Below are 20,948 nucleotides of genomic sequence, written 5' to 3' on the forward strand. Positions count from 1 at the left end.
GAAGGGAGGGAGGGAGGGAGGGAGGGAGGAAGGGAGGGAGACAGGAAAGAAGGAAGGAAGGGAGGGAGGGAGGGAGGGAGGGAGGAAGGGAGGGAGAGAGGAAAGAAGGAAGGGAGGGAGGGAGGGAGGGAGGAGAGGGAGAAATAGAAAAGAGAGATAAAGAAAAAGAGAAAAGAAAATATTGCACATGTGTATCTTATATTAGCAACTTCAAATTTCCTTTTCCTTTTAGTATGAAGCAAAATTCTAACATTCCTAGAAAGTGTTAGACCTGTCAACCTCCAGGAAGGATGAGATCTGCTTTCACACTGCACAGTGTCCAGAAGATCAGGACCATGTGTCACTTGGTTCAAAGATGACTTCTAAGTGGTACCTGGAGATACTGAAGTAGGTCATGTGGTTTTGTCTTTATTTTCAGAAGAATATATTGTGTTTCATAACTCTATGTTTTTCTATATTATCCACAGAAAAAGAGCATGAATCTTTCTGATTCTAGGAAGTACTTCTGTCCTAAACCAACAGTAGTTTCAGCTAAATTCTTATATTTGAGGCCATGTTCTCAGGTATACAACATATAAATGAATGAAATATTTATTCACAAGACAATATGCACCCTTTTCTCTTAAAGAAATAAACATGTGGCACATTTCAGACAGAAGCTAAACACAAACAAAAGTTTTTGCCCAAAAATACAACAGAGGAAACAAAAGTACTAGAAGTATGAAAAAAGTACTAGCAAGAACCAGTTGTCCACTTAGGTAAAGGGGCAGGAGCTAAAACTCTTTTGTGGAGGTTATCCTGTTTTTAAGTATAAATATTCATATGTGGAAATATCCATAACCCATGTAAATATTACATATTTTATTGTCCTTTCTACTTTTAGAGCTATTACTGTAAAATGATAATTATGTTAGACATCTAATGTGCAGATATAACCTTAATGAATAACCCAAAGTTCTCATTCCTTATTTCTCTTAGGTGCAGATTTTAATCTCATCCTAGAAGGCTAGAATATGAAAACCAATTTTTTACTCAGGGAATGAGCCTGGTCTACCACCCAGGAGCCACATGTAAAGTTATTGTTTTATTTCCCTCATTCTCTTCTTATTGTGGAATATATCCTACTTATCCCAAAGTACTTATTTTATTATGGTAAAAAATGAGTCAGAATACATACCTATTAGAGTGGCTAAAATCCAAAGCACTGACAAAGCCAAATGCTAGTGAGGATGTGAAGCACCAGGAACTCTCACTCACTGCTGGTGGGAATGCAAAACGGCACAGCCACTTTGGAAGACAGTTTGGCAGTTTCTTACAAAACTGAACATACTCTTGTCATACAATCCAGCAATTAGTTTTCTTGGTGTTTACCCAAATGAGCTGAAAACTTGTGTCCACACAAAACCTGCATGCAGATGTTTATAGCAGCTTAATTCATAGTGGCAAAAACTTGGAAGCAAACAAGATGTCCTTTAATAGGTGAATGGATAAACAAACTGAGATACATACATACAGTGGAATCTTAGGCAATATGAAATATGTTACTAAGGCATGGAAAGACACTAAGGAATCTTAAATGCATATTGCTAAGTGAAAGAAGTTAATCTGAAAAGGCTACATACTGTATGACTCCAACTATATGGTATTCTGGAAAAGAAAACAGTACGGAGACAATAAGAAACCAGTGATTGCCAGGCTTTAGGGAGAGAAGGAAGAGGAAGATGAACAAGTGGAGCACAGAGGATGTTTAGGGCATTGAAACTACTGTGAATGATACTGCAATGGAGGATACATGTCATTAAACATCAATCAAAACCCACAGAATATACAAAACAACAGTGAACCCTAATGTATATTATGAACTTTAGTAATAATGCATCAATATTGGCTCATCATTTATTACAAAGGCCAGCTTCTGGATGCCAGGACCTACTTTTATCTTTTTCAAAGCTTATTGTTTTTTAAACTTACATATGCTCTTATAACAGTTGTTGCTCAACTAACCTCTAATGAATGTAGTCTCTGATGGGTTAATAATACAGTTGCCTCTCCCTACTCACATGTTCTGCATCCATGAATTCAACCAAATGCATATCAAAAATATTGAAAAAAAGAAAAACCTCAAAATAAAAAAATACAAATAAAAAATACAAAATAACTATTTACATAGCACTTACATTGTATTAGGTATTATAAGGAATCTAGAGATGATTTAAAGCATATGTGAAGATGTGCATAGGTTAAATGCAAATACTGTGCTATTTTATATAAGCGACTTGAGCATCCACGTATTTTGGTATCTGCTGGGGATTAGGGGGTCCTGGAGGCAATCCCCCAAGGATACTGAAGGACGACTATACAGCAAGCATCCCCAAATCATAGTCTATCAACAGAGATGGGGGGAGACAAAGATTCACATTACAGGTGATAAGTGTTCCTTCATTTTGACAAAGAATTTGCCAAAGGTGAAACTGTTGCTAAAGCTTCCTTGTTTTAAATGGAAGAGTACACATTAACACTTAGATCCAAAGTAAAGGCCTAGAGATGAGCAGATTTTGCTGCTGAGATATGGTAATAAGCAATTAGGAAGTCCTGTCCTCTCCAGCCTGCTCCACTCTCATTTCCTTAAAATATGATTCAGGGATTCTGAGAAAGTCGGTCACCAAAAGCTTAAATTGTCATCATATTTATCTGATACAGTTGTTCATGTCCTTAAGATTTATGTTATTGAGCACATCATTAGTTTGCTAGCGCTGCCATAACAATCTACTACAGACTGGGCAACTTAAACTTACTGAAATTTATTTTCTCACAGTCCTGAAGACTTGAAGTTCGAAGATCAAAGTGCCGACAGAGCTCATTTCTTCTGAGGCTTCTCTCCTTCACTTCCATCTTCCTCCTGTCTCCGCATGACCTTTCCTCTCTTTCTGTTTCGTCTTAATCTCTTGTTCTTTGTTTTTCTTTATTTTTGGAGATAGAATCTCACTCTGTCACCCAGGCTGGAGTGCAGTGTTTTGATCATGGCTCACTGCAGCCTCAATCTCCCAGGTTCAAGTGATCCTCCCACCTCAGCCTCCTGAGTGACTGGGTCTACAGGTGAATGCCACCATGCCCAGGATTTTTTGTTTTTGTTTTTTAACACAGACAAGATCTTGCTGTGTTGCCCAGGCTGGTGTTGAACTCCTGGGCTCCAGCAATCTGCCCACCTCCATCTCTCAAAGTGTTGGGATTACAGGCATGAGCCACTGTTCCTGATCCTATCTCTTGTTCTTATAAGGACACCACTCATATTGGGTTAGGGCCCACCCTAATGAGCTCATTTTAACTTAATCATCTCTTTAAAGACCTAACCTCAAAACACAGTCACAGTGTGAGGCACTAGGAGTTAGAATTTCAACATATGAATTTTAGAGGGTCCACATTTTAGCCCATATCAAGCATCTACTGTGTGTCGATTATCGTTCTAGTCAGTGCTGCAAAAAGGCAATGGGCTGGGCAAAATCAAAACAGGACCAAAAAGTCGGGAGTGGAGGATAATAGATTCAGTCAGTATCTTGGGTTATGTAGGACTCCCAAGACTTGCTGAAGATTTAAATCAGAGAAATTATGTGAAATTTTTATCATGGAGTGCTTATTGGGCTTTGAGGTGGACTTTAGATTGGAGGCAGAAACGAACAATTAAGAGGCTAAATCCAATAGAATAAGTGAGAAATAAGGACCTGGAAATGGCAGTAGCAATAAACAAGATTACAAAGATTCAAGCTATTTTTAGGTGGTAGAATTAAAAGAATTTATTGACATCTCAGAGGTAGGTAATAAGGAGAAGGAAGCATTAAGAAAAACTCCCAGAGTTCTCACTTAGGTGGTTGAATAGATAGTGATGTTATTAACTCAGATGGAAAAATCCAGAAGAAGGACAGATTTATAAGGAGTCTAATCTGGGTATTTTAAGTCTGAGATTCTCTTGGAGATACCCAATAAGAGTGAAATGTGAGTCTGGAGCACACGAGCAATGAATGGGGCAGAGATAATCATCTTGAAGTGATCAGAATGTAGTTGAAGCCTTGAAAGGAGATGAGCTAACCCCGGGAAAACACAAGAGTAAGAAGTAGAACTTGATCAAGACCAGCAGGAGGAGAACTGCTCATGAATAAGTCAGAACTGTATGAGTCCAGAGAGGCTGGTGCCAAGGAATTCAAGTTTGGAGACAGCTTCCAGAAAGATGAAGTGCAAAAGTTAGTAGGAGAACTGGTGAAAGTGATGGGATGCAGAAAAAATGTAATCTTGGGTGATTCTTCTTGGCTATGTTTTATCAAAAAGCCAAGGCCAAAGGAAGAAATAGCCTGAGAAATAGTTCAAGTTTAGTGCTATGAACTCATTGACTTTTCAATCACTCAACACAAATAATTTTCCTGTAGGTGAATTTGTTTGAAGAGTTTCCTAACACATCACTTACTATTATGCATTATGAAAATACAATTTTTAAGTATCCACTGGATTAATAAGTGACAACCAAAAATGTTGGAAAAAAGTTTAAAAAAAAAACTCTGCCTATTGGATTTGGAATAAGAAAGGCAGTGGAAAACACAATGTGAGTCGTGCAGGAATAATGAGAAAAGAAGCTGAAAGAGGGTTCAGAAAGAATAGGTATTTTAGTCTATTCAGGCTGCTCTAGCAACTTACCCTACCCTGGGTAATTTATAAACAATAGAAATTTATTGCTTACAGTGCTGGAGGCTGGGAAGTTCAAGATCAAGCCACCAACAGATTGTATATCTAACAAGGGCACTTTTCTCATAGAAAAGGACTTCTTGCTATGACCTCACATAGCAGAAGAGCAAAAGGAGCTCTTTCAAGCCTTTTTCATAAGGGTAGAAATCCCATTCATGAGGGCAAAACCCTCATAACCTAATCACTTGCCAAAGGCCCCATCTCTTAAAACCATCACCTTTGGGGTAAGATTTCAACATGAATTTTGGAAGGAAACAAACATTTAGACCATAGCAATAAGAAATAAAGAAACTAATACAGCAATAAGCTCAGTTATAGTTAAATGGGGAAACAATGTATCAAGTAGAGTGGCTGGTAAGGGGAAGAAGCTTCTAGATAGGGGAAGTTAAACATATTATATGGAATAGTGTGTGTCTTGGAAGAAACAAGAGTAGAAGGATCCTGAATATTGGTCTAGCCTTGAAGAGGAAAAGACCCATTTTCCCCTGACACTGGAGGAAAACAGATAAGCATACGTATGTGGCTATAAAATAAATGTTTAAGCCCTACTCATGATAATACTGATGAAAAGAGATGTATCTTTAACTTCTCTGTTGATGTTAGAAGAGAAGCAACTCCACAGAAGAAAGACCTGAAGAGGGCAAGACCCAAAGTATGGTCACAGTGGTAAAGTGCTGAAGTGGGAAAGAAGGAATGAATGCCATTTCAGACCTGCCAGGCAGGAACTGTGTGGCTAAAGGTGTAGAAAGGGCTATTCAAATAACGACAATAACCAGCAACAGCTTCCACATTGAGCATTTGTTATAAAATGTGCTATGAAAAAAACACTATTATCTAAAACTATTTGTAAAAATAAAAAATCAAAGAAGAACTTACAAAATCTAGTTAATGAAAACCAAAACAACACTAAAGGAGAATATTCACTATGAAGAAGTGAGTATTCCCATTTTACGAGGAAGAAATGAAGCTTCAGTGATTAACTCAGGGTCATTTTGCTAATAACTGGCGCATCTGGGATTTGATCCAAAGTCTGTCTGATTTGGAAACTATGCTATCCATCATTTTCCTCTAGTGTGATTACACATGGATGTGGGAGTCCCTAAGGGTGTTGGCAAGGCTTACACTAGGGGTGCTGATGCTGATGTCTTCAGGAAATGTTGAGAAGGCCTTTGAAGAAAACACCCTGAAAGCCTGGAGAAGATAGGTAGAAAGTGGTAGCTAAAGAATCTTTAGCTTCAAAGGAAGAATAGGCTTTGTTTAGAAATAAAAAAGTAAACATCTGGAGGTGATAATGGAAGCTGGAGAAAAATCAGCCCTTGGCTGTGTGGGCACTGAGTAGTTTCCACTGGGTGAGGCTGCCAAGGGGAGACCTGCATTTCAGCTAAGGCAAGGAGAGGGTGGAGGCACTCTGTGAAACAACTGGAACAGAGGTTTCACAGGGCTTGGGAAATTAAAGTCAAGTTCAGGAGAGGAAGACACAGCACCAATAGCAAAGAAAGATTTTTCCAGAAGGCTCCTTTATCCTGCCCCCCAACTATTTTATATATGTTAATGATCATTGCACCTGGTTTTTGTCTGGGTTTGAATTTCATTTGCTCTTTATAAAAACAATACATGTTCATTGCACCCAGATAACACAACTAGCACTTCAGTGTACTAGGATTCTTTCCAGTTATTTTGTCGTCCCCGTATGTTGTATATGATATCCCCTTCTTAGATCGCTCCAGCTTTTGATCACTTTTATCCACAAAATAACATTTTGCAGGGGGAGATGCATTTCGTGGAAAAAGGTTCTATTTGTTATTTGTGTTTTTACTAACTAGAATTTATAAGTTTTGCCTTATATTTTTAATTCCACACTAGTTTTGGATACATAATTGAAATAGAGGCTTTTTTTTAAGAGAGAGTAATACATGTTCGTGGTGAAAATTCAAATTCACGTATAAGGTGAAAATTAAGTTTTTCATCCAAGCCCTACATACATCTATCACAAAGAAGTCACTTTTAACAGTTTTTGTGTATCTTTCCAGAAGTTTACTATAAATTTTCATTAAATAAATGTTCTATGAGCATCTTCTATCTAGTATACCACTGTACCAGGAGCCAGAGTTTTAAAGGTGAACTCGACAGATTTTAATGCTTTCTTATTGATGTTTGTAGACCAATGGAAGAGTCATATAATAATGAGGAAAATGGCAAGACAAACAAAAAGCAGAAAGAAATATTATTAAAATGAACAGATTGCTGTGATTGAGAATAATATGCATTGCATAGCATTCTGCAGCTTGCTTTTTCTTCTACTGTCATGGCCGTCTTTCTGGGGCAATATATGGGTCTAACTCATTATCCTTAATTCCTGGGTGCTATGGATATCATGGTTATACCACAAATCACTCAAGCATTTCCTCACTGATTAACATTCAGGTTGTCCTTTTTATCACCTCTAAACAATACTAAAATAAGTATCTTTATACTCATACTTTTATATTTTGTGGTATCCAATTCTTTTTTTTTTATACTTTAAGTTTTAGGGTACATGTGCACAATGTGCAGGTTTGTTACATATGTATCCCTGTGCCATGTTGGTGTGCTGCACCCATTAACTCGTCATTTAGCATTAGGTATATCTCCTAATGCTGTCCCTCCCCCCTCCCCCAACCCCACAACAGTCCCCGGAGTGCGATGTTCCCCTTCTTGTGTCCATGTGTTCTCATTGTTCAATTCCCACCTATGAGTGAGAACATGTGGTGTTTGGTTTTTTGTCCTTGAGATAGTTTACTGAGAATGATGGTTTTCAGTTTCAGCCATGTCCCTACAAAGGACATGAACTCATCATTTTTTATGGCTGCATAGTATTCCATGGTGTATATGTGCCACATTTTCTTAATCCAGTCTATCGTTGTTGGACATCTGGGTTGGTTCCAAGTCTTTGCTATTGTGAATAGTGCCACAATAAACATACGTGTGCATGTGTCTTTATAGCAGCATGATTTATAGTCCTTTGGGTATATACCCAGTAATGGGATGGCTGGGTCAAATGGTATTTCTAGTTCTAGATCCCTGAGGAATCGCCACACTGACTTCCACAATGGTTGAACTAGTTTACAGTCCCACCAACAGTGTAAAAGTGACCCTATTTCTCCACATCCTCTCCAGCACCTGTTGTTTCCTGACTTTTTAATGATGGCCATTCTAACTGGTGTGAGATGGTATCTCATTGTGGTTTTCATTTACATTTCTCTGATGGCCAGTGATGATGAGCATTTTTTCATGTGTTTTTTGGCTGCATAAATGTCTTCTTTTGAGAAGTGTCTGTTCATATCCTTTGCCCACTTTTTGATGGGGTTGTTTGTTTTTTTCTTGTAAATTTGTTTGAGTTCATTGTAGATTCTGAATATTAGCCGTTTGTCAGATAAGTAGGTTGCGAAAATTTTCTCCCATTTTGTAGGTTGCCTGTTCACTCTGATGGTAGTTTCTTTTGCTGTGCAGAAGCTCTTTAGTTTAATGAGATCCCATTTGTCAATTTTGGCTTTTGTTGCCATTGCTTTTGGTGTTTTAGACATGAAGTCCTTGCCCATGCCTATGTCCTGAATGGTATTGCCTAGGTTTTGTTCTGGAGTTTTTATGGTTTTAGGTCTAACATGTAAGTCTTTAATCCATCTTGAATTAATTTTTGTATAAGGTGTAAGGAAGGGATCCCATTTCAGCTTTCTACATATGGCTAGCCAGTTTTCCCAGCACCATTTATTAAATAGGGAATCCTTTCCCCATTTCTTGTTTTTGTCAGGTTTGTCAAAGAACACATAGTTGTAGATATGCAGCATCATTTCTGAAGGACATGAACAGACACTTCTCAAAAGAAGACATTTATGCAGCCCAAAAACACATGAAAAAATGCTCATCATCACTGGCCATCAGAGAAATGCAAATCAAAACCACAGTGAGATACCATCTCACACCAGTTAGAATGGCGATCATTAAAAAGTCAGGAAACAACAGGTGCTAGAGAGGATGTGGAGAAATAGGGTCACTTTTACACTGTTGGTGGGACTGTAAACTAGTTCAACCATTGTGGAAGTCAGTGTGGCGATTCCTCAGGGATCTAGAACTAGAAATACCATTTGACCCAGCCATCCCATTACTGGGTATATACCCAAAGGACTATAAATCATGAAGTGCCTATAAATATGAAGTGCCTTCTTTTGAATAAATATCCAATTATGCCAGCACCATTATGAACTAAACCATTACATATTAATTCTTCATATTTTCTTGGATCTATTTCTAGATTCTCTATTCTGTTTACTAATTTATTTTTATATTTTATATTACTGTGCCAATACTTTGGTTGCTGTAGTTTTATAGTAAGTTGTTTCTGGTAAGGCAAGTTCCTTTTCAACATTATATTTATTTTTAAAAAGCTTCCTAATAGTCTCTTGTGTCAGTGTATAATGCTCCCTATTGGTAGACAATTAGATTGTCTTTAGTTCAAATTTCCTATTAATATTACAAATTCCTAGAATGAGTGTTTTTCATCATTTAATGTAATTCTGCATTGCAAAAGTAAAGAACAAAAGCCACACATTAATGCCTCCCTTGTCCACTATAGATTCATGTATTAGGTAAAGGATTAGGATTGGTACACAGCTAGATAAATCAAAAGCAAGATGGTTACTTCCTAGATACAATGGAGGTACAGGCATTGGGTAAATACAGCCATTCCAAATGGGAGAAACTGGCCAAGACATAGGGGCTATAGGCCCCACACAAGTCCAAAATAAACAGGGCAGTCAAATCTTAAAGCTTCAAAATGATCTCCTTTGACTCCACATCTCACATCTGTGTCACAATGATGCAAGAGATGGGTTCCCATGGTCTTGAGCAGCTCTGCCCCTGTAGCTTTGCAAGATACAGTCTCCATCCTGGCTGTCTTCATGGGCTGGTGTTGAGTATCTGCAGCTTTTCCAGGCACACAGTTCAAGCTGTTAGTGGATCTACCATTCTGGGGTTGGAGGATGGTGGCTTTCTTCTCACAGCTTCACCAGGAAGTGCCCTAGTAGGGACTAAGTGTAGGGACTCCAACCCCACATTTCCCTTCAGCACTGCCCTAGCAGAGGTTCTCCACGGGGGCTCCACCCTTGCAGCAAACTTCTGCTTGGACATCCAGGCATTCACATACATCCTCTGAAATCTAGGTGGTGGTTCCCAAACCTCAATTCTTGACTTCTGTGCACCCGCAGTTTCAGCACCATGTGGAAGCTGCCAACACCTGGGGGCTTGCACCCTCTGAAGCCACAGCCTGAGCTGTACCTTGGCCCCTTTTAGGCATGGCTGAAGCACTGAGACACAGGGCACCAAGTCCCTAGACTGCACACAGCAGAGGGAGGAACCTTGGACCTGGCCCATAAAACCACTTTTTCCTCCTAGGCCTCTGGGCCTGTAATGGGAGGGATTGCCATAAAGGTCTCTGACATGCCCTGGTGATATTTTCCCCCATTGTCTTGGTGATTAACATTTGTCTTCTCATTACTTATGCAAATTTCTGCAGTCAGCTTAAATTTCTCCTCAGAAAATGGGTTTTCTTTTCTACGCATCTCCAGGCTGCAAATTTTCTGAACTTCTATGCTCTGTTTCCCTTTTAAAACTGAATGCTTTTAACAGCACCCAAGTCACGTTTTGAATGCTTTGCTGCTTAGAAATTTCATCCGCCAATACCCTAAATCATCTCCCTTAAGTTCAAACTTTCACAATTCTCTAGGGCAGGGGCAAAATGCCACCAGTCTCTTTGCTAAAACATAACAAGAGTCACATTTGTTCCAGTTCCCAACAAGTTCCGCATCTCCGTCTGAGACCTCCTCAGCCTGGATTTCATTGTTCATATCATTATTAGCATTTTAGTCAAAGCCATTCAACAAGTCTCTAGGGAGTTTCAAACTTTCCCACATTTTCCTGTCTTCTTTTGAGTCCTCCAAACTGTTCCAACCTCTGCCTGTTACCAAGTTCCAACGTCTCTTCCACATTTTTGGGTAACTTTTGAGCAGCACCCCACTTCTGGTACCAATGTACTGTGTTTGTTCATTTTCATGATGCTGATAAAGACATACTCAAGAATGGGCAATTTACAAAAGAAAGAGATTTAATGGACTTACAGTTCCACATGGCTAGAGTCCTCACAATCATGGTGGAAGGCAGGGAGGGGAAAGTCACATCTTACATGGATGGCAGCAGGCAGAGGGAGAGCTTGTGCAGGGAAACTCCTGTTTCTAAAACCATCAGATCTCATGAGACTTATTCATTACCACGAGAACAGTACAGGAAAGATCCACCCCCATGATTCAATCATCTCCCACCAAGCCCCTCCCACAACATGTGGGAATTATGGGAGCTAAGAGATTTGGGTGGGGACACAGACCCAAACCATATCATATATGATACATGTAATTCAAATTCACACTTCCTCAAAACTAAATACTGTGATTCTATAGTGTTATCTACAAGGGTTATCCACAAGTGTTATCCACATAGTGTTATCACTGCCAAGGGTCTACTATGTAAAAACTTGCACCCTACTGGATTTATTTCATTGGAATGCACAGACTTCTCACCCTAGGAAACTTAAAAATGAAATGCTTAAACTGATTCATCCACTGAATTTCTTTTTTTAATGGTAATTTCTGCTCATACCCATATTATCCACTAAAGTCTTCAGGTGAAAATCTTAGAAACAGAGGCATGAGGGAGTCAACTTGGCTACACTGGTTCTGACATGAATACATGACATGGCTTCCTCTTCAAAGCTCTTTTATATCATGACCTCATCAAAAATAATGTGTAGCTAGTGTCTTCAACCTTCGCATGTAGCAGCATGTTCCAATATTCAGGGGGACATACTTGTACTTCACCTTGACCTTCCCCAGGATGTCTGCCTGCTCTTTTTACACATTAGCAAAGGGCAATCCATTCAGTTTCTCTAAGTACCATCCAAACACCAATATTCTACAATCCAAGAATGTAATTATCAAATTAGAACTGAATTTACTTTCCAAAATATAAACTACTTGGTAAGCATAAAGTCATGATTGTTGTTGTTAAGGACAGCGAGAAAATGTGGAAACCATTATATTACACCAGGAAATGTGAATTTCATAAAAACCCTTAAAGATAATGTCAACTACTTTGCAATTAAGCACACAGAACACCAGGATTCCAGTCATTTTGGTTTCAATTTTGATCATTTGGATCTAAATCCTGCCATGGATCAGGTTAGAGCCTCACTCCTATTCTTAATTTTTTTAACTTGGGTTATATTTCCTTAGCCTTTCATTCAGTTGCATTCAGTGAATTGCGTTCTGGTATGCCCTGAACTTTCGTTTAAAACTTGTACTGAAAATATCAACATATCAAATTAAGTCACTGTATGTACTACAGGTACATTGTTAAGGACTTTTTGCTAGGTACCTCCCTTAGTGCCTACTCTATAAAGCTGTACATTATACATTTTACAAATTTAGCATTAGAAAATTGCATGTCCCCCAGGAATTGGTATGTTTTCCACTCTATATTTTGAATTATAACTTTCTTTGTTCTTTAACTTTAAGGAAGCTTATCACCAACCTAAAGATCAACTACAGCAAATATAGTGGCCTTTGTGGATTGTGAACTTATGTTGTTATTTGGCATAGTTTTAGTTTTCTACTCTGTTTCTATTTTCTCTCAAAGGCATTTTTTATTTCCATTTCTCTTTTATCATTTTTTATGTGCTTTTACTGAAAATGCTTCAATTCTTTTGTAAAATGAAATAAAAACACCCAACCTAAGTGATCCTCTCCATGAGGAGTTCTGCCTTTGTTTCAGTCTGCACTGTTCTCTCGCATCTCTGGATTTCTGAACACTTAGTGTTTCTTATCATTCTGGCCCTTAACCTTTTATTGTCTCTCCTTGCATTGTTGTGTAGCTCTCTTGTCTTTCTAACTAATATCTCAATGAAGGACCTTACATTGTCTGTACCTTTATAGTTCTTGGCACAGGGAACATACTCAAAAAACACTTGAGAAGGAAAGAAAGGAGGGAGAGAAGAACAGAGGGAAGGAGGAAGAAAGGAACAGAAGTCGAACATGATGTTAAAAACACATGCTGTCTGTAGGGAAGAAGCTGGCTAATGAAGAAATCAATTGGAAATGGAAACAATAACTTAGCAATGAAGGTAAATGCTTGACTTAGTTTAGCTTAAGAAAAAGAGAGTTCTTAATGTTGTCTTTATGTGAGTAAGCCAGGTCACAGTCAGGGCAGGAAGCACATGCAACTCAAAAGCATAACTGAAGAGAGTTTACTGAAGGGACTATTACAAGGCATAGCAGGGTAATGAAAATTAATGGGGGCTGCAGAATAATCCTGGAGATAGCAACAGTCCAAAGCCCTAACTAAAAACATTGGGGAAAGGAGCAGTTCCTGGAACGAAGAAAGAATCTGGAGGAGAGGGATCACAACAGCATGGCCACAAGTAGAGGAAGGCACCGTCAAACCATGGCCAGGCAAGGAGGAAGCAGGGGGAATGAATATTTCAACCTCTCTCCTTGCAGCACTTCCCATCGGCTGAACCATGTAAGAAGCCAGAGGGCCATGGAGGACCCCTCTAGGAGTCAGCCTCCCAGGGGCACAGACTAGCTTGGAGCAGGGTAAGTAGTAAATGGGATGGGCTGCGGCAACAGAGAATATGATAGCACCCCATACTTTGCTAGTACAGTAAGGGCTTGCACAAAAAAGATTCTATTATGATTAGGTGAGGAAATGGGGGAAAGAGGAATTTATCTGGGAATTTGAAATAGATGGGGTAAAACAAAGGTAAAAAGGCTTAAATCTCTTTAACAGACACATAAAAACTAAGAAATTCCATAGGAACATAAAAAATAACCATAATTTAAGACTCAAGGAGCCTTTAATCTTTCAAAGATTAACTTTTGTTTTTTGAGACTGTAGAGCTTCTTTTAGGGCCATTTTTAGATTTTTGTCCCACAGAGACTATTTTAGCTTTGGAAAATCCATCCCTGAGCTTATCAGATGCATTGAAATGTACCAATCTCAAGTGCAGTTGACTAGTTGACATATCTTCTTTTGTAGGCATTTGATAAATATCCATTATTTTCATTGTTGCAGATTTCTTTTTGTATTTCAAAGCAAAACTTGTTTTTCAGCTCCCAAATATGTTTTTGGCCCTGAAAGAGCCCTTAATCCCTGTCCCCAGGTGCTGTGCCTGCAGTGGTTACTGGAAAAAATGAGCCTGGCTGCCTCCCTTCAGCATGTGTAAAGCTTGATGTTTGACAGCAGTATCACCTCCAGTGAGCATTTACTGGTGGTTGGATCTAATCAGGTTTATAGTTTCCTGCCATAGGCCTTCAGAAGCCCAACTTATTTCTTTTTTAAGATTCCAGTATTTCTTGGGCTTTGTTTTAATCCACATATAAATGTCATGTCACCTTCTGAGGGACTTCAGGGAAGGACGTGACATGTGCTTTATTCCATGAGCTCACTTTGGGACTTCTCAAAGATTTCTTAGAAAATACTATCTTGTATATTTTATCAGGTAGTCAGAGATAATTGAGCAAATCATACTACCAAGCACAGAAATTATTTTCTTAGTGTCATGCTTGGCAGCAGCAAACAAACAAAATGCCTACCATGTGTCAGATTCTCATGGTCCTGGACACTGTCACGTTCATTCTGTCATTTAATATTCCTAATAACTCTTTGAAGTCGAGATAATAATCTCCAATTTGCAACTGACAAATCTGAAACAGAGATTCAAGTGAATTGCCTAAACCCAGGTAGAATAGGAGTGAAATTCCAAGTGCCCCTAACAGCGGTGCTACTGAGACATTCAAGACTTTAATTTTTTTATCTTTCTTACTTTGGTAAAAATATCTTACATGTCTGAAATAATCTTTTTTTATTCGATGTGGTGTTAAATCCATCTGTGACTATTCGTACACTTGTACATAGTTGTGGAAATCTAATTTGATCTTGCTTCTAAAGAAATTATAACTGGATGTAGAAAAAATGGGACAATAAGTCTTCTTTTAAACGGTAAGCAACAATTTCTTGCCTCCCACGTTCCCAGTGTAGCTTTTTCTGCCTCTATAACTCAAAGAACACAGACTGTCTTCCATTAGAATAAGTTGTTTTTGTCAGCACGCTTTTCCCTGTGCACTTCTTGAATTTGCTTTTCTATTTCCTTGTTTAAAAATAGCTCCATGATGAGCCTATATTTCAGCTTTGATATATTTTATGAGTGGAAAGGAATTTACAGATATTATATCACTGAATATTACTGTGTTAATGAAAATATAAACTCTTAGAGGGCAGGTATTTTTGTGTGTTGTGTGCATTGCTATAATCTCTGTGCCTAAACTGTGTTTAATACAATTAAAGAACACACACAAAAATTTAATCAGTCATAAGATACATTAGTTTTACTTTCTAACTGTCTTTTCTTGGTCAGCTCTGCCTAGCCATCACTAGCACATGCCCAGCACAAAGTCACCACTCAGTAGATATTTGTCAAATCAATAAATAATGACAGAATCTAAAATCATAATAATTTATCCCAGTGCTCAGCACTGAGTATATGTTTAATAAATATTTATTGAATTTCATTGAATATTGTGCTCAAAGAGAGAATCATGCCATGCATTCCAAATTAAGTAGGCATTACATTTGAATTATCAGCTGTTTGGGATTATCTATGTGGCTCCTCCCCACTGTTAGGGTGGTAAATTGAGATCTTACTCCATCAGCAAACTCCCCAAATCTGCCTAGTATTTGGTTTCCACAAGACTAGTTTACTAATTCTAACGATGTCATATTTCATTTTAAAACTAATGCATACCATGATATCATATGCTGTCCATTACTATTCCAATAATAAGAACTCTTTTTCAGAGCAGCATATTAGTTATTTACTAACTCGTCCCTTCTTTTCTTTCTTCTTTTTTCTTTTGTTCATTCATTTTTTTCTTTTCTTAATTCTGAATGTCATATAAACATATAAAGCCCTAAAGGCAAGGATCTTGACAATACTGCAATGTGTATTAGGGTTCTCTAGAGGGACAGAACTAATATATATATAGGGGAGAACATATATATATATATATATATATACACACACACACACACACATATATACACACACACACACCTATATATACACACACACATACACACACACACACACACATATATATATATACATAAAGGGAAGTTTGTTAAGTATTAATTCACACAATCACAAGGTCCCACGATAGGCTGTCTGCAAGCTGAGGAGCAAGGAGAGCCAGTCCAAGCCCCAAAACCGAAGAACTTGGAGTCTGATGTTCGAGGGCAGGAAGCATCCAGCTCGGGAGAAAGATGTAGGCTAGGAGGCAAGGTCTAGAAAAGTCCAAGAACAGTGACTAGACAATCAGCTTAAGAGGACAGACACTTGACTTTATGTTTATAACATATGGTCCATCTTCTTGGCTCTCGAGTTACCTGAATTGCATCATGTCAAGATGACGCAGGCTTCCAGATTATAGTCACTTCTTCCCTCTAATTCCTGTAAGAATTAAAATGGTTTGACTTTAGTTCCAACAAACATAACATTAACATGCTTCACATTAGGTCAAATGAGTCTAAAAATACACACACGCACACTACATACACACACACAAATATGCACAAATGTATCTTAAATAGTCAATTGGTGAACACTCCAAAACAGAAAGATCACACATTTCTAGTGTTTCTTTGCCTTATGGCTGGCAGATTCTTTGTAACACAAATCTCTCAGTGGGAATAATTTTCAAGGTATATAACACGAAACCAGTTGTTTCTGAATAGAGCAATCAAATAGAATTATAGCAGATGCAATCTATGGGGGTGGAAATGGTGCCACCAATACAGATACCACCACTTAGGTAAAGGAGAAAAATGTTTAAATAAGTACACTGTGTCATCTTGTTAACATAACTATACTACACTACTTGTCAGTAAATTTAAACTCTGTTAAACATTAACATATTAATCACTATATAAATAAATGTAAGATATGAAATACTCAAGAAATTGAAAAGTTTAATGCATGGCCAAATTCTTCCATAACAGGGAATATTTTTATTACAGACATAAAGAAATTTAACTTAAGAATTTTAGTTTCTTTTATTGATAAAAGTCTCTTTCCATTATCAACAAGACAATTTTCCTCCCTCTAAGTAGAGTTTCACAAATCTCTCAGCTGAGTCATTATGAAGATCTTTTGGTGTGCTCTTTTGTATTTGAAATATCTCTTGCTTGAAATTAAATTCAGTCCTAAAATAGCAACTATATCATCTCCTAACCACTTCCCATTAGTAACAGCAAACTCCAGAGATTAGCAGAACAGCATTCATGTGCCTGGAAAAGGAACCTTATGGATGATTTAAGCATAAGACCTTGCTACTTACTAAGGAGCAGTGCACACATATTTGTAAATATTAATGCCAGATGAAAATGAAAGCTGACAAAGGTGAAATCATTGTACTGTACAGACTAACCTAAGCAGAGTTCCAGTTTTGCCTTTCAACATTATTTCTTGCAGGGTTGTATAAGCAATAAGCTCATTAACATCAGTGTAACTGTCCCCGAAATACAAGTGGATTCTGGAGAATGTAGGTAGTACAAATGAGCTCTCTTCAACACTAAGGTTTATAGCAACTGATTCTTCAGAGAACATGAAGCCTTATGCTTGAGATAAATTCCCTCATCTGCTGTCATGATTGACAGGTCCATTTGGTTTGTTTTATGGGGGAAGGGAACAGGACTGGAGCCTGACTCAGGGCAGAGTCCTCAGGTTTGGGGCTCTTTTGTATGACTGCCCACAAGTGCTATCTACCGTCACATCTCTTTAGACCTGCATTTTCAGATTTTAACATCAGCAACCAATGCTCTTCTCTGAGCCTCAACACAGTTATTCTTTAAATACAGTTCTATTTCCTTGGTGAAGTCTCCTTTGAGGTACTAAATTTAGCACTGTCAATCAGAAGAACAGGTGGTATGTGACACTACCAAATAGGTCCTCTCCCATCATGCTTTCCTAAGACAGCCAATCACCCAGGGCCCTGCCTAAGGATGTGGGGCTGTCAGCAGATCTGGTGAATATAAGGGCAGGCCAGACCCTGGCTCTTCAGCAGTCGCGCATTCCCAGCCTCGCCTCGGGTGTAGGGATTGCATAGAAAAGCAAAACTACACAGTCTTGACTGTGTAGTTTTGTTTTTAGGATTAGAGGCTCACCGATTCATGTCGGAGATGGTCAGAAAAACCAACTCTCCATAGGACGTCGTTTCAGAAGCAACTTTGGGCTTAGTCCCACCCTTTTTAGGCACTCTTGAGAAATCAGGTGAGTAGCAACTTTTCTTATTTTAATAGTAGAGTCACTTTCTTATTGATCTCTGGCTCCGGATTATTTGTGTGTGTTAAATGCCTGTGTACAAGTGTTTGTATAACTACTTCTTGCCCGTGCTGACCCATTATTTAAATCTGCTTGTTAAATTCTATTTTAAAATGTCTGAACATTTTTCCTTAAAAAGTTGAAAGCTTTAGCATATCAGCTAAATGATTCCATGATTCAAATTGTTTAAGTTCACTTAATATTCTAAAAGTTGAGGTCTGAAATGTTGAGAGAAATGTTTACTTCTTTTCTAGACTCTCTTTGCCTGTTGAGAATGTTCAAGGTTATATTACTCAATGATAAAGTTAAGCACACCAAGAATAGCTCTGATAAAATGCATGTGGTATCAGCTACACCCTGATGACTTTTTAAGGGAATCCACTGCTGAGGTATCAGTTGCAGGACAGTGACAGAACACTTGCCTGCTGTCAGTCAACCTTGGAGAGTTTAGGAGAGTTTATTTTAAGAGCATGACATTTTAGATGCATACCTTCAGCCCCAGTTAGACAAAGGCCTGTGAAGAGCAAGGGCTAAGGCAACAAAATTTACCTAGACAATAGGAATGGAAGATCAATTTAAGCTGGTTAATTGCAACATAGTTAGAGATTTGGAATAAAATGATATAATTGTTTTCTAAAATATTCAGAATCTCTTCATGCATTTTAATTCAGCACACAGTCCAATTATATATTTTGAGATAAATGTTGACACTAAGAAGAGTAAGAAATAATGTTTAAAGGAAAGGTTTCTTACTTCTAAATACACTTTGATTTCTCGTCTTCCTAGAATTCGATTACTAATTGTCAATGCCTGTAAATACATAGATATATAATTATGTATTTTATGTCTAAGAAGACAGCTATTTTTAGATGTACTAGCTTGTAAACAGAAAACGTTAGACACAGAAAGTTGTTCATCCCAAAGATAATATGCTACAAAAAGGAGTTTCTGACAAAAAAATTTATGAAAGCTTTTGGATATTATCTGATTTTTCCAAATATAAATTTTATTGTCTCAGAGAATGCTGGTTTCATTTTTTTAACTAAGTAGAAAGTTACAATAAAGGAACAGAATTATCACTAAGAAGATTATTGCTCCATGGAGTTTTAGTAAACAAAGAATTTAATGAAAAATAGTAGTGAAGTGATTGACAATTCAGAAATGTTCTATTTCAGAATAGTCATGTTGAATAATTAGGTATTTATGCATCAGAAAATTCTTCACATAATCTCTCTGAAACTGATAGGCAAAGTACTTTCTTGCACTTAACAAAATGACTTAACTGCAAATTTTATATTCATTTCTTTGATGTTGAATATTTTACTTTATGAAAGCATAGGCCTTTTCCCTTCATCTACATTTTACACCAGCCTTCCATTATTCAAAGTTTGCAAATTGTTCCATATTAAGAACTCAAGCCAGCATTTTTCTTTCAGAACTATAATAAACTTTGGCCTGTTCACTAAAATTTAAATTTTTCTGAATATTTACTTCAGCAGTAGCAACATTTACTGCACAGTTATAGTATGAAGAAATGTTAAGAAATAGAAAGCACCGTATGCCGTCTACAAAAAGTTTGCATATTTGATAAGGCTTGCCAAAGCTTTTCCAGTCAGGAAAGAAATTACAGAGTTCAGATTTTTACTCCTGGCAACTATTTTAAGTAATCAGATAATGTCTGAATCAATGTCAACTTTATAAATATAGAGTGAATGAAAAATATTGGGGAGAAGGAAAATTTTTAAAATAATTTTCACTTACACGTTAAGCTGATGCAGAGGTTTATTTATTTTATTTTATTTTTTTTTTTTGAGACAGTCTCACTCTGTCACCCAGGCTGGAGTGTGATGGCACCATCTTTGCTCACTGCAACCTCCACCTCCTGGGTTTAAGCAATTCTTGTGCCTCAGCCTCCCAAGTAGCTGGGACTACAGATATGCGCCATCATGCCTGGCTAATTTTTGTATTTTTAGTAGAGACAGGGGTTTCACCATGTTAGCCAAACTGGTCTCGAACTCCTGACCTCAAGTGATCCTCCCGCCTCGGCCTCCTAAAGTGCTGGTATTACTGGCATGAGCCACCACGCCAGGCCCAGAGGTTTATTTTACATTTATCACATGTCTCGGCTCTGTAATTGCACTTCACTAACCCTGCATTGCTGTGGTTTTCTTTTTCTTCAACTCTGAACCTGATTTTCCACCACTGGTAAGACTGTATATTCCCTCTTTGACCACTAGGGTTCATTCCTTGCTCTGTTTGGCTAATACTTTTTTCCATTTCCCCTTACACTTGTTACTTTGGGTTAGGCTTTAAGTCAACTCAATGATGAACTATGCAAAACTGTTCAAGCCACAAAAGAGAAGACCTGCCCCTCACTCTAGGCCCACAGATGACCTATGGAGCAATCCATTTGGAGAAACGTGTGTCTCTGCTATCTGCAAAGCAGCTCCAGAGTGATCCTTGGCTGGGACACCCTAATTTATTTTCTCTTCTTTTTCAGAGTGCCTAGAAAGATGACAACTCAAGCACCGACGTTTACGCAGCCGTTACAAAGCGTTGTGGTACTGGAGGGTAGTACCGCAACCTTTGAGGCTCACATTAGTGGTAAGCTCACACATTCACACTTTTGTTTTTTTTTTTTCCTTTGCCTCCTCTCCAGTAAGTTAACGTTGCTGCAGGACTTGACGCCAAGTTTAAGCCCTGCTTTCATCTCGGAAAATTAGTCCAACGCTATGGAAAGGTCATTTTAAGGGTATACTAT

The 20,948-nt window shown here is 38.0% G+C and overlaps 1 protein-coding gene across 1 annotated transcript in view; it reads left to right on the forward strand.

The window, feature by feature from the left end:
- The first annotated feature begins 301 nt into the window (after positions 1–301).
- TTN (titin) overlaps positions 302–20,948 on the forward strand; it is a 288,926-nt gene continuing 268,279 nt past the window's right edge. The window contains exons 1-2 of the mRNA XM_058440679.1: positions 302–387; positions 20,688–20,791. Of these exons, the coding sequence (XP_058296662.1) occupies positions 356–387; positions 20,688–20,791 (136 nt within the window). The 5' untranslated portion in view covers positions 302–355. The remainder of the gene's footprint in view (positions 388–20,687; positions 20,792–20,948) is intronic.

Source organism: Hylobates moloch, unplaced genomic scaffold, assembly GCF_009828535.3.
Source record: "Hylobates moloch isolate HMO894 unplaced genomic scaffold, HMol_V3 SCAFFOLD_1, whole genome shotgun sequence".
NCBI lineage: Eukaryota > Metazoa > Chordata > Mammalia > Primates > Hylobatidae > Hylobates > Hylobates moloch.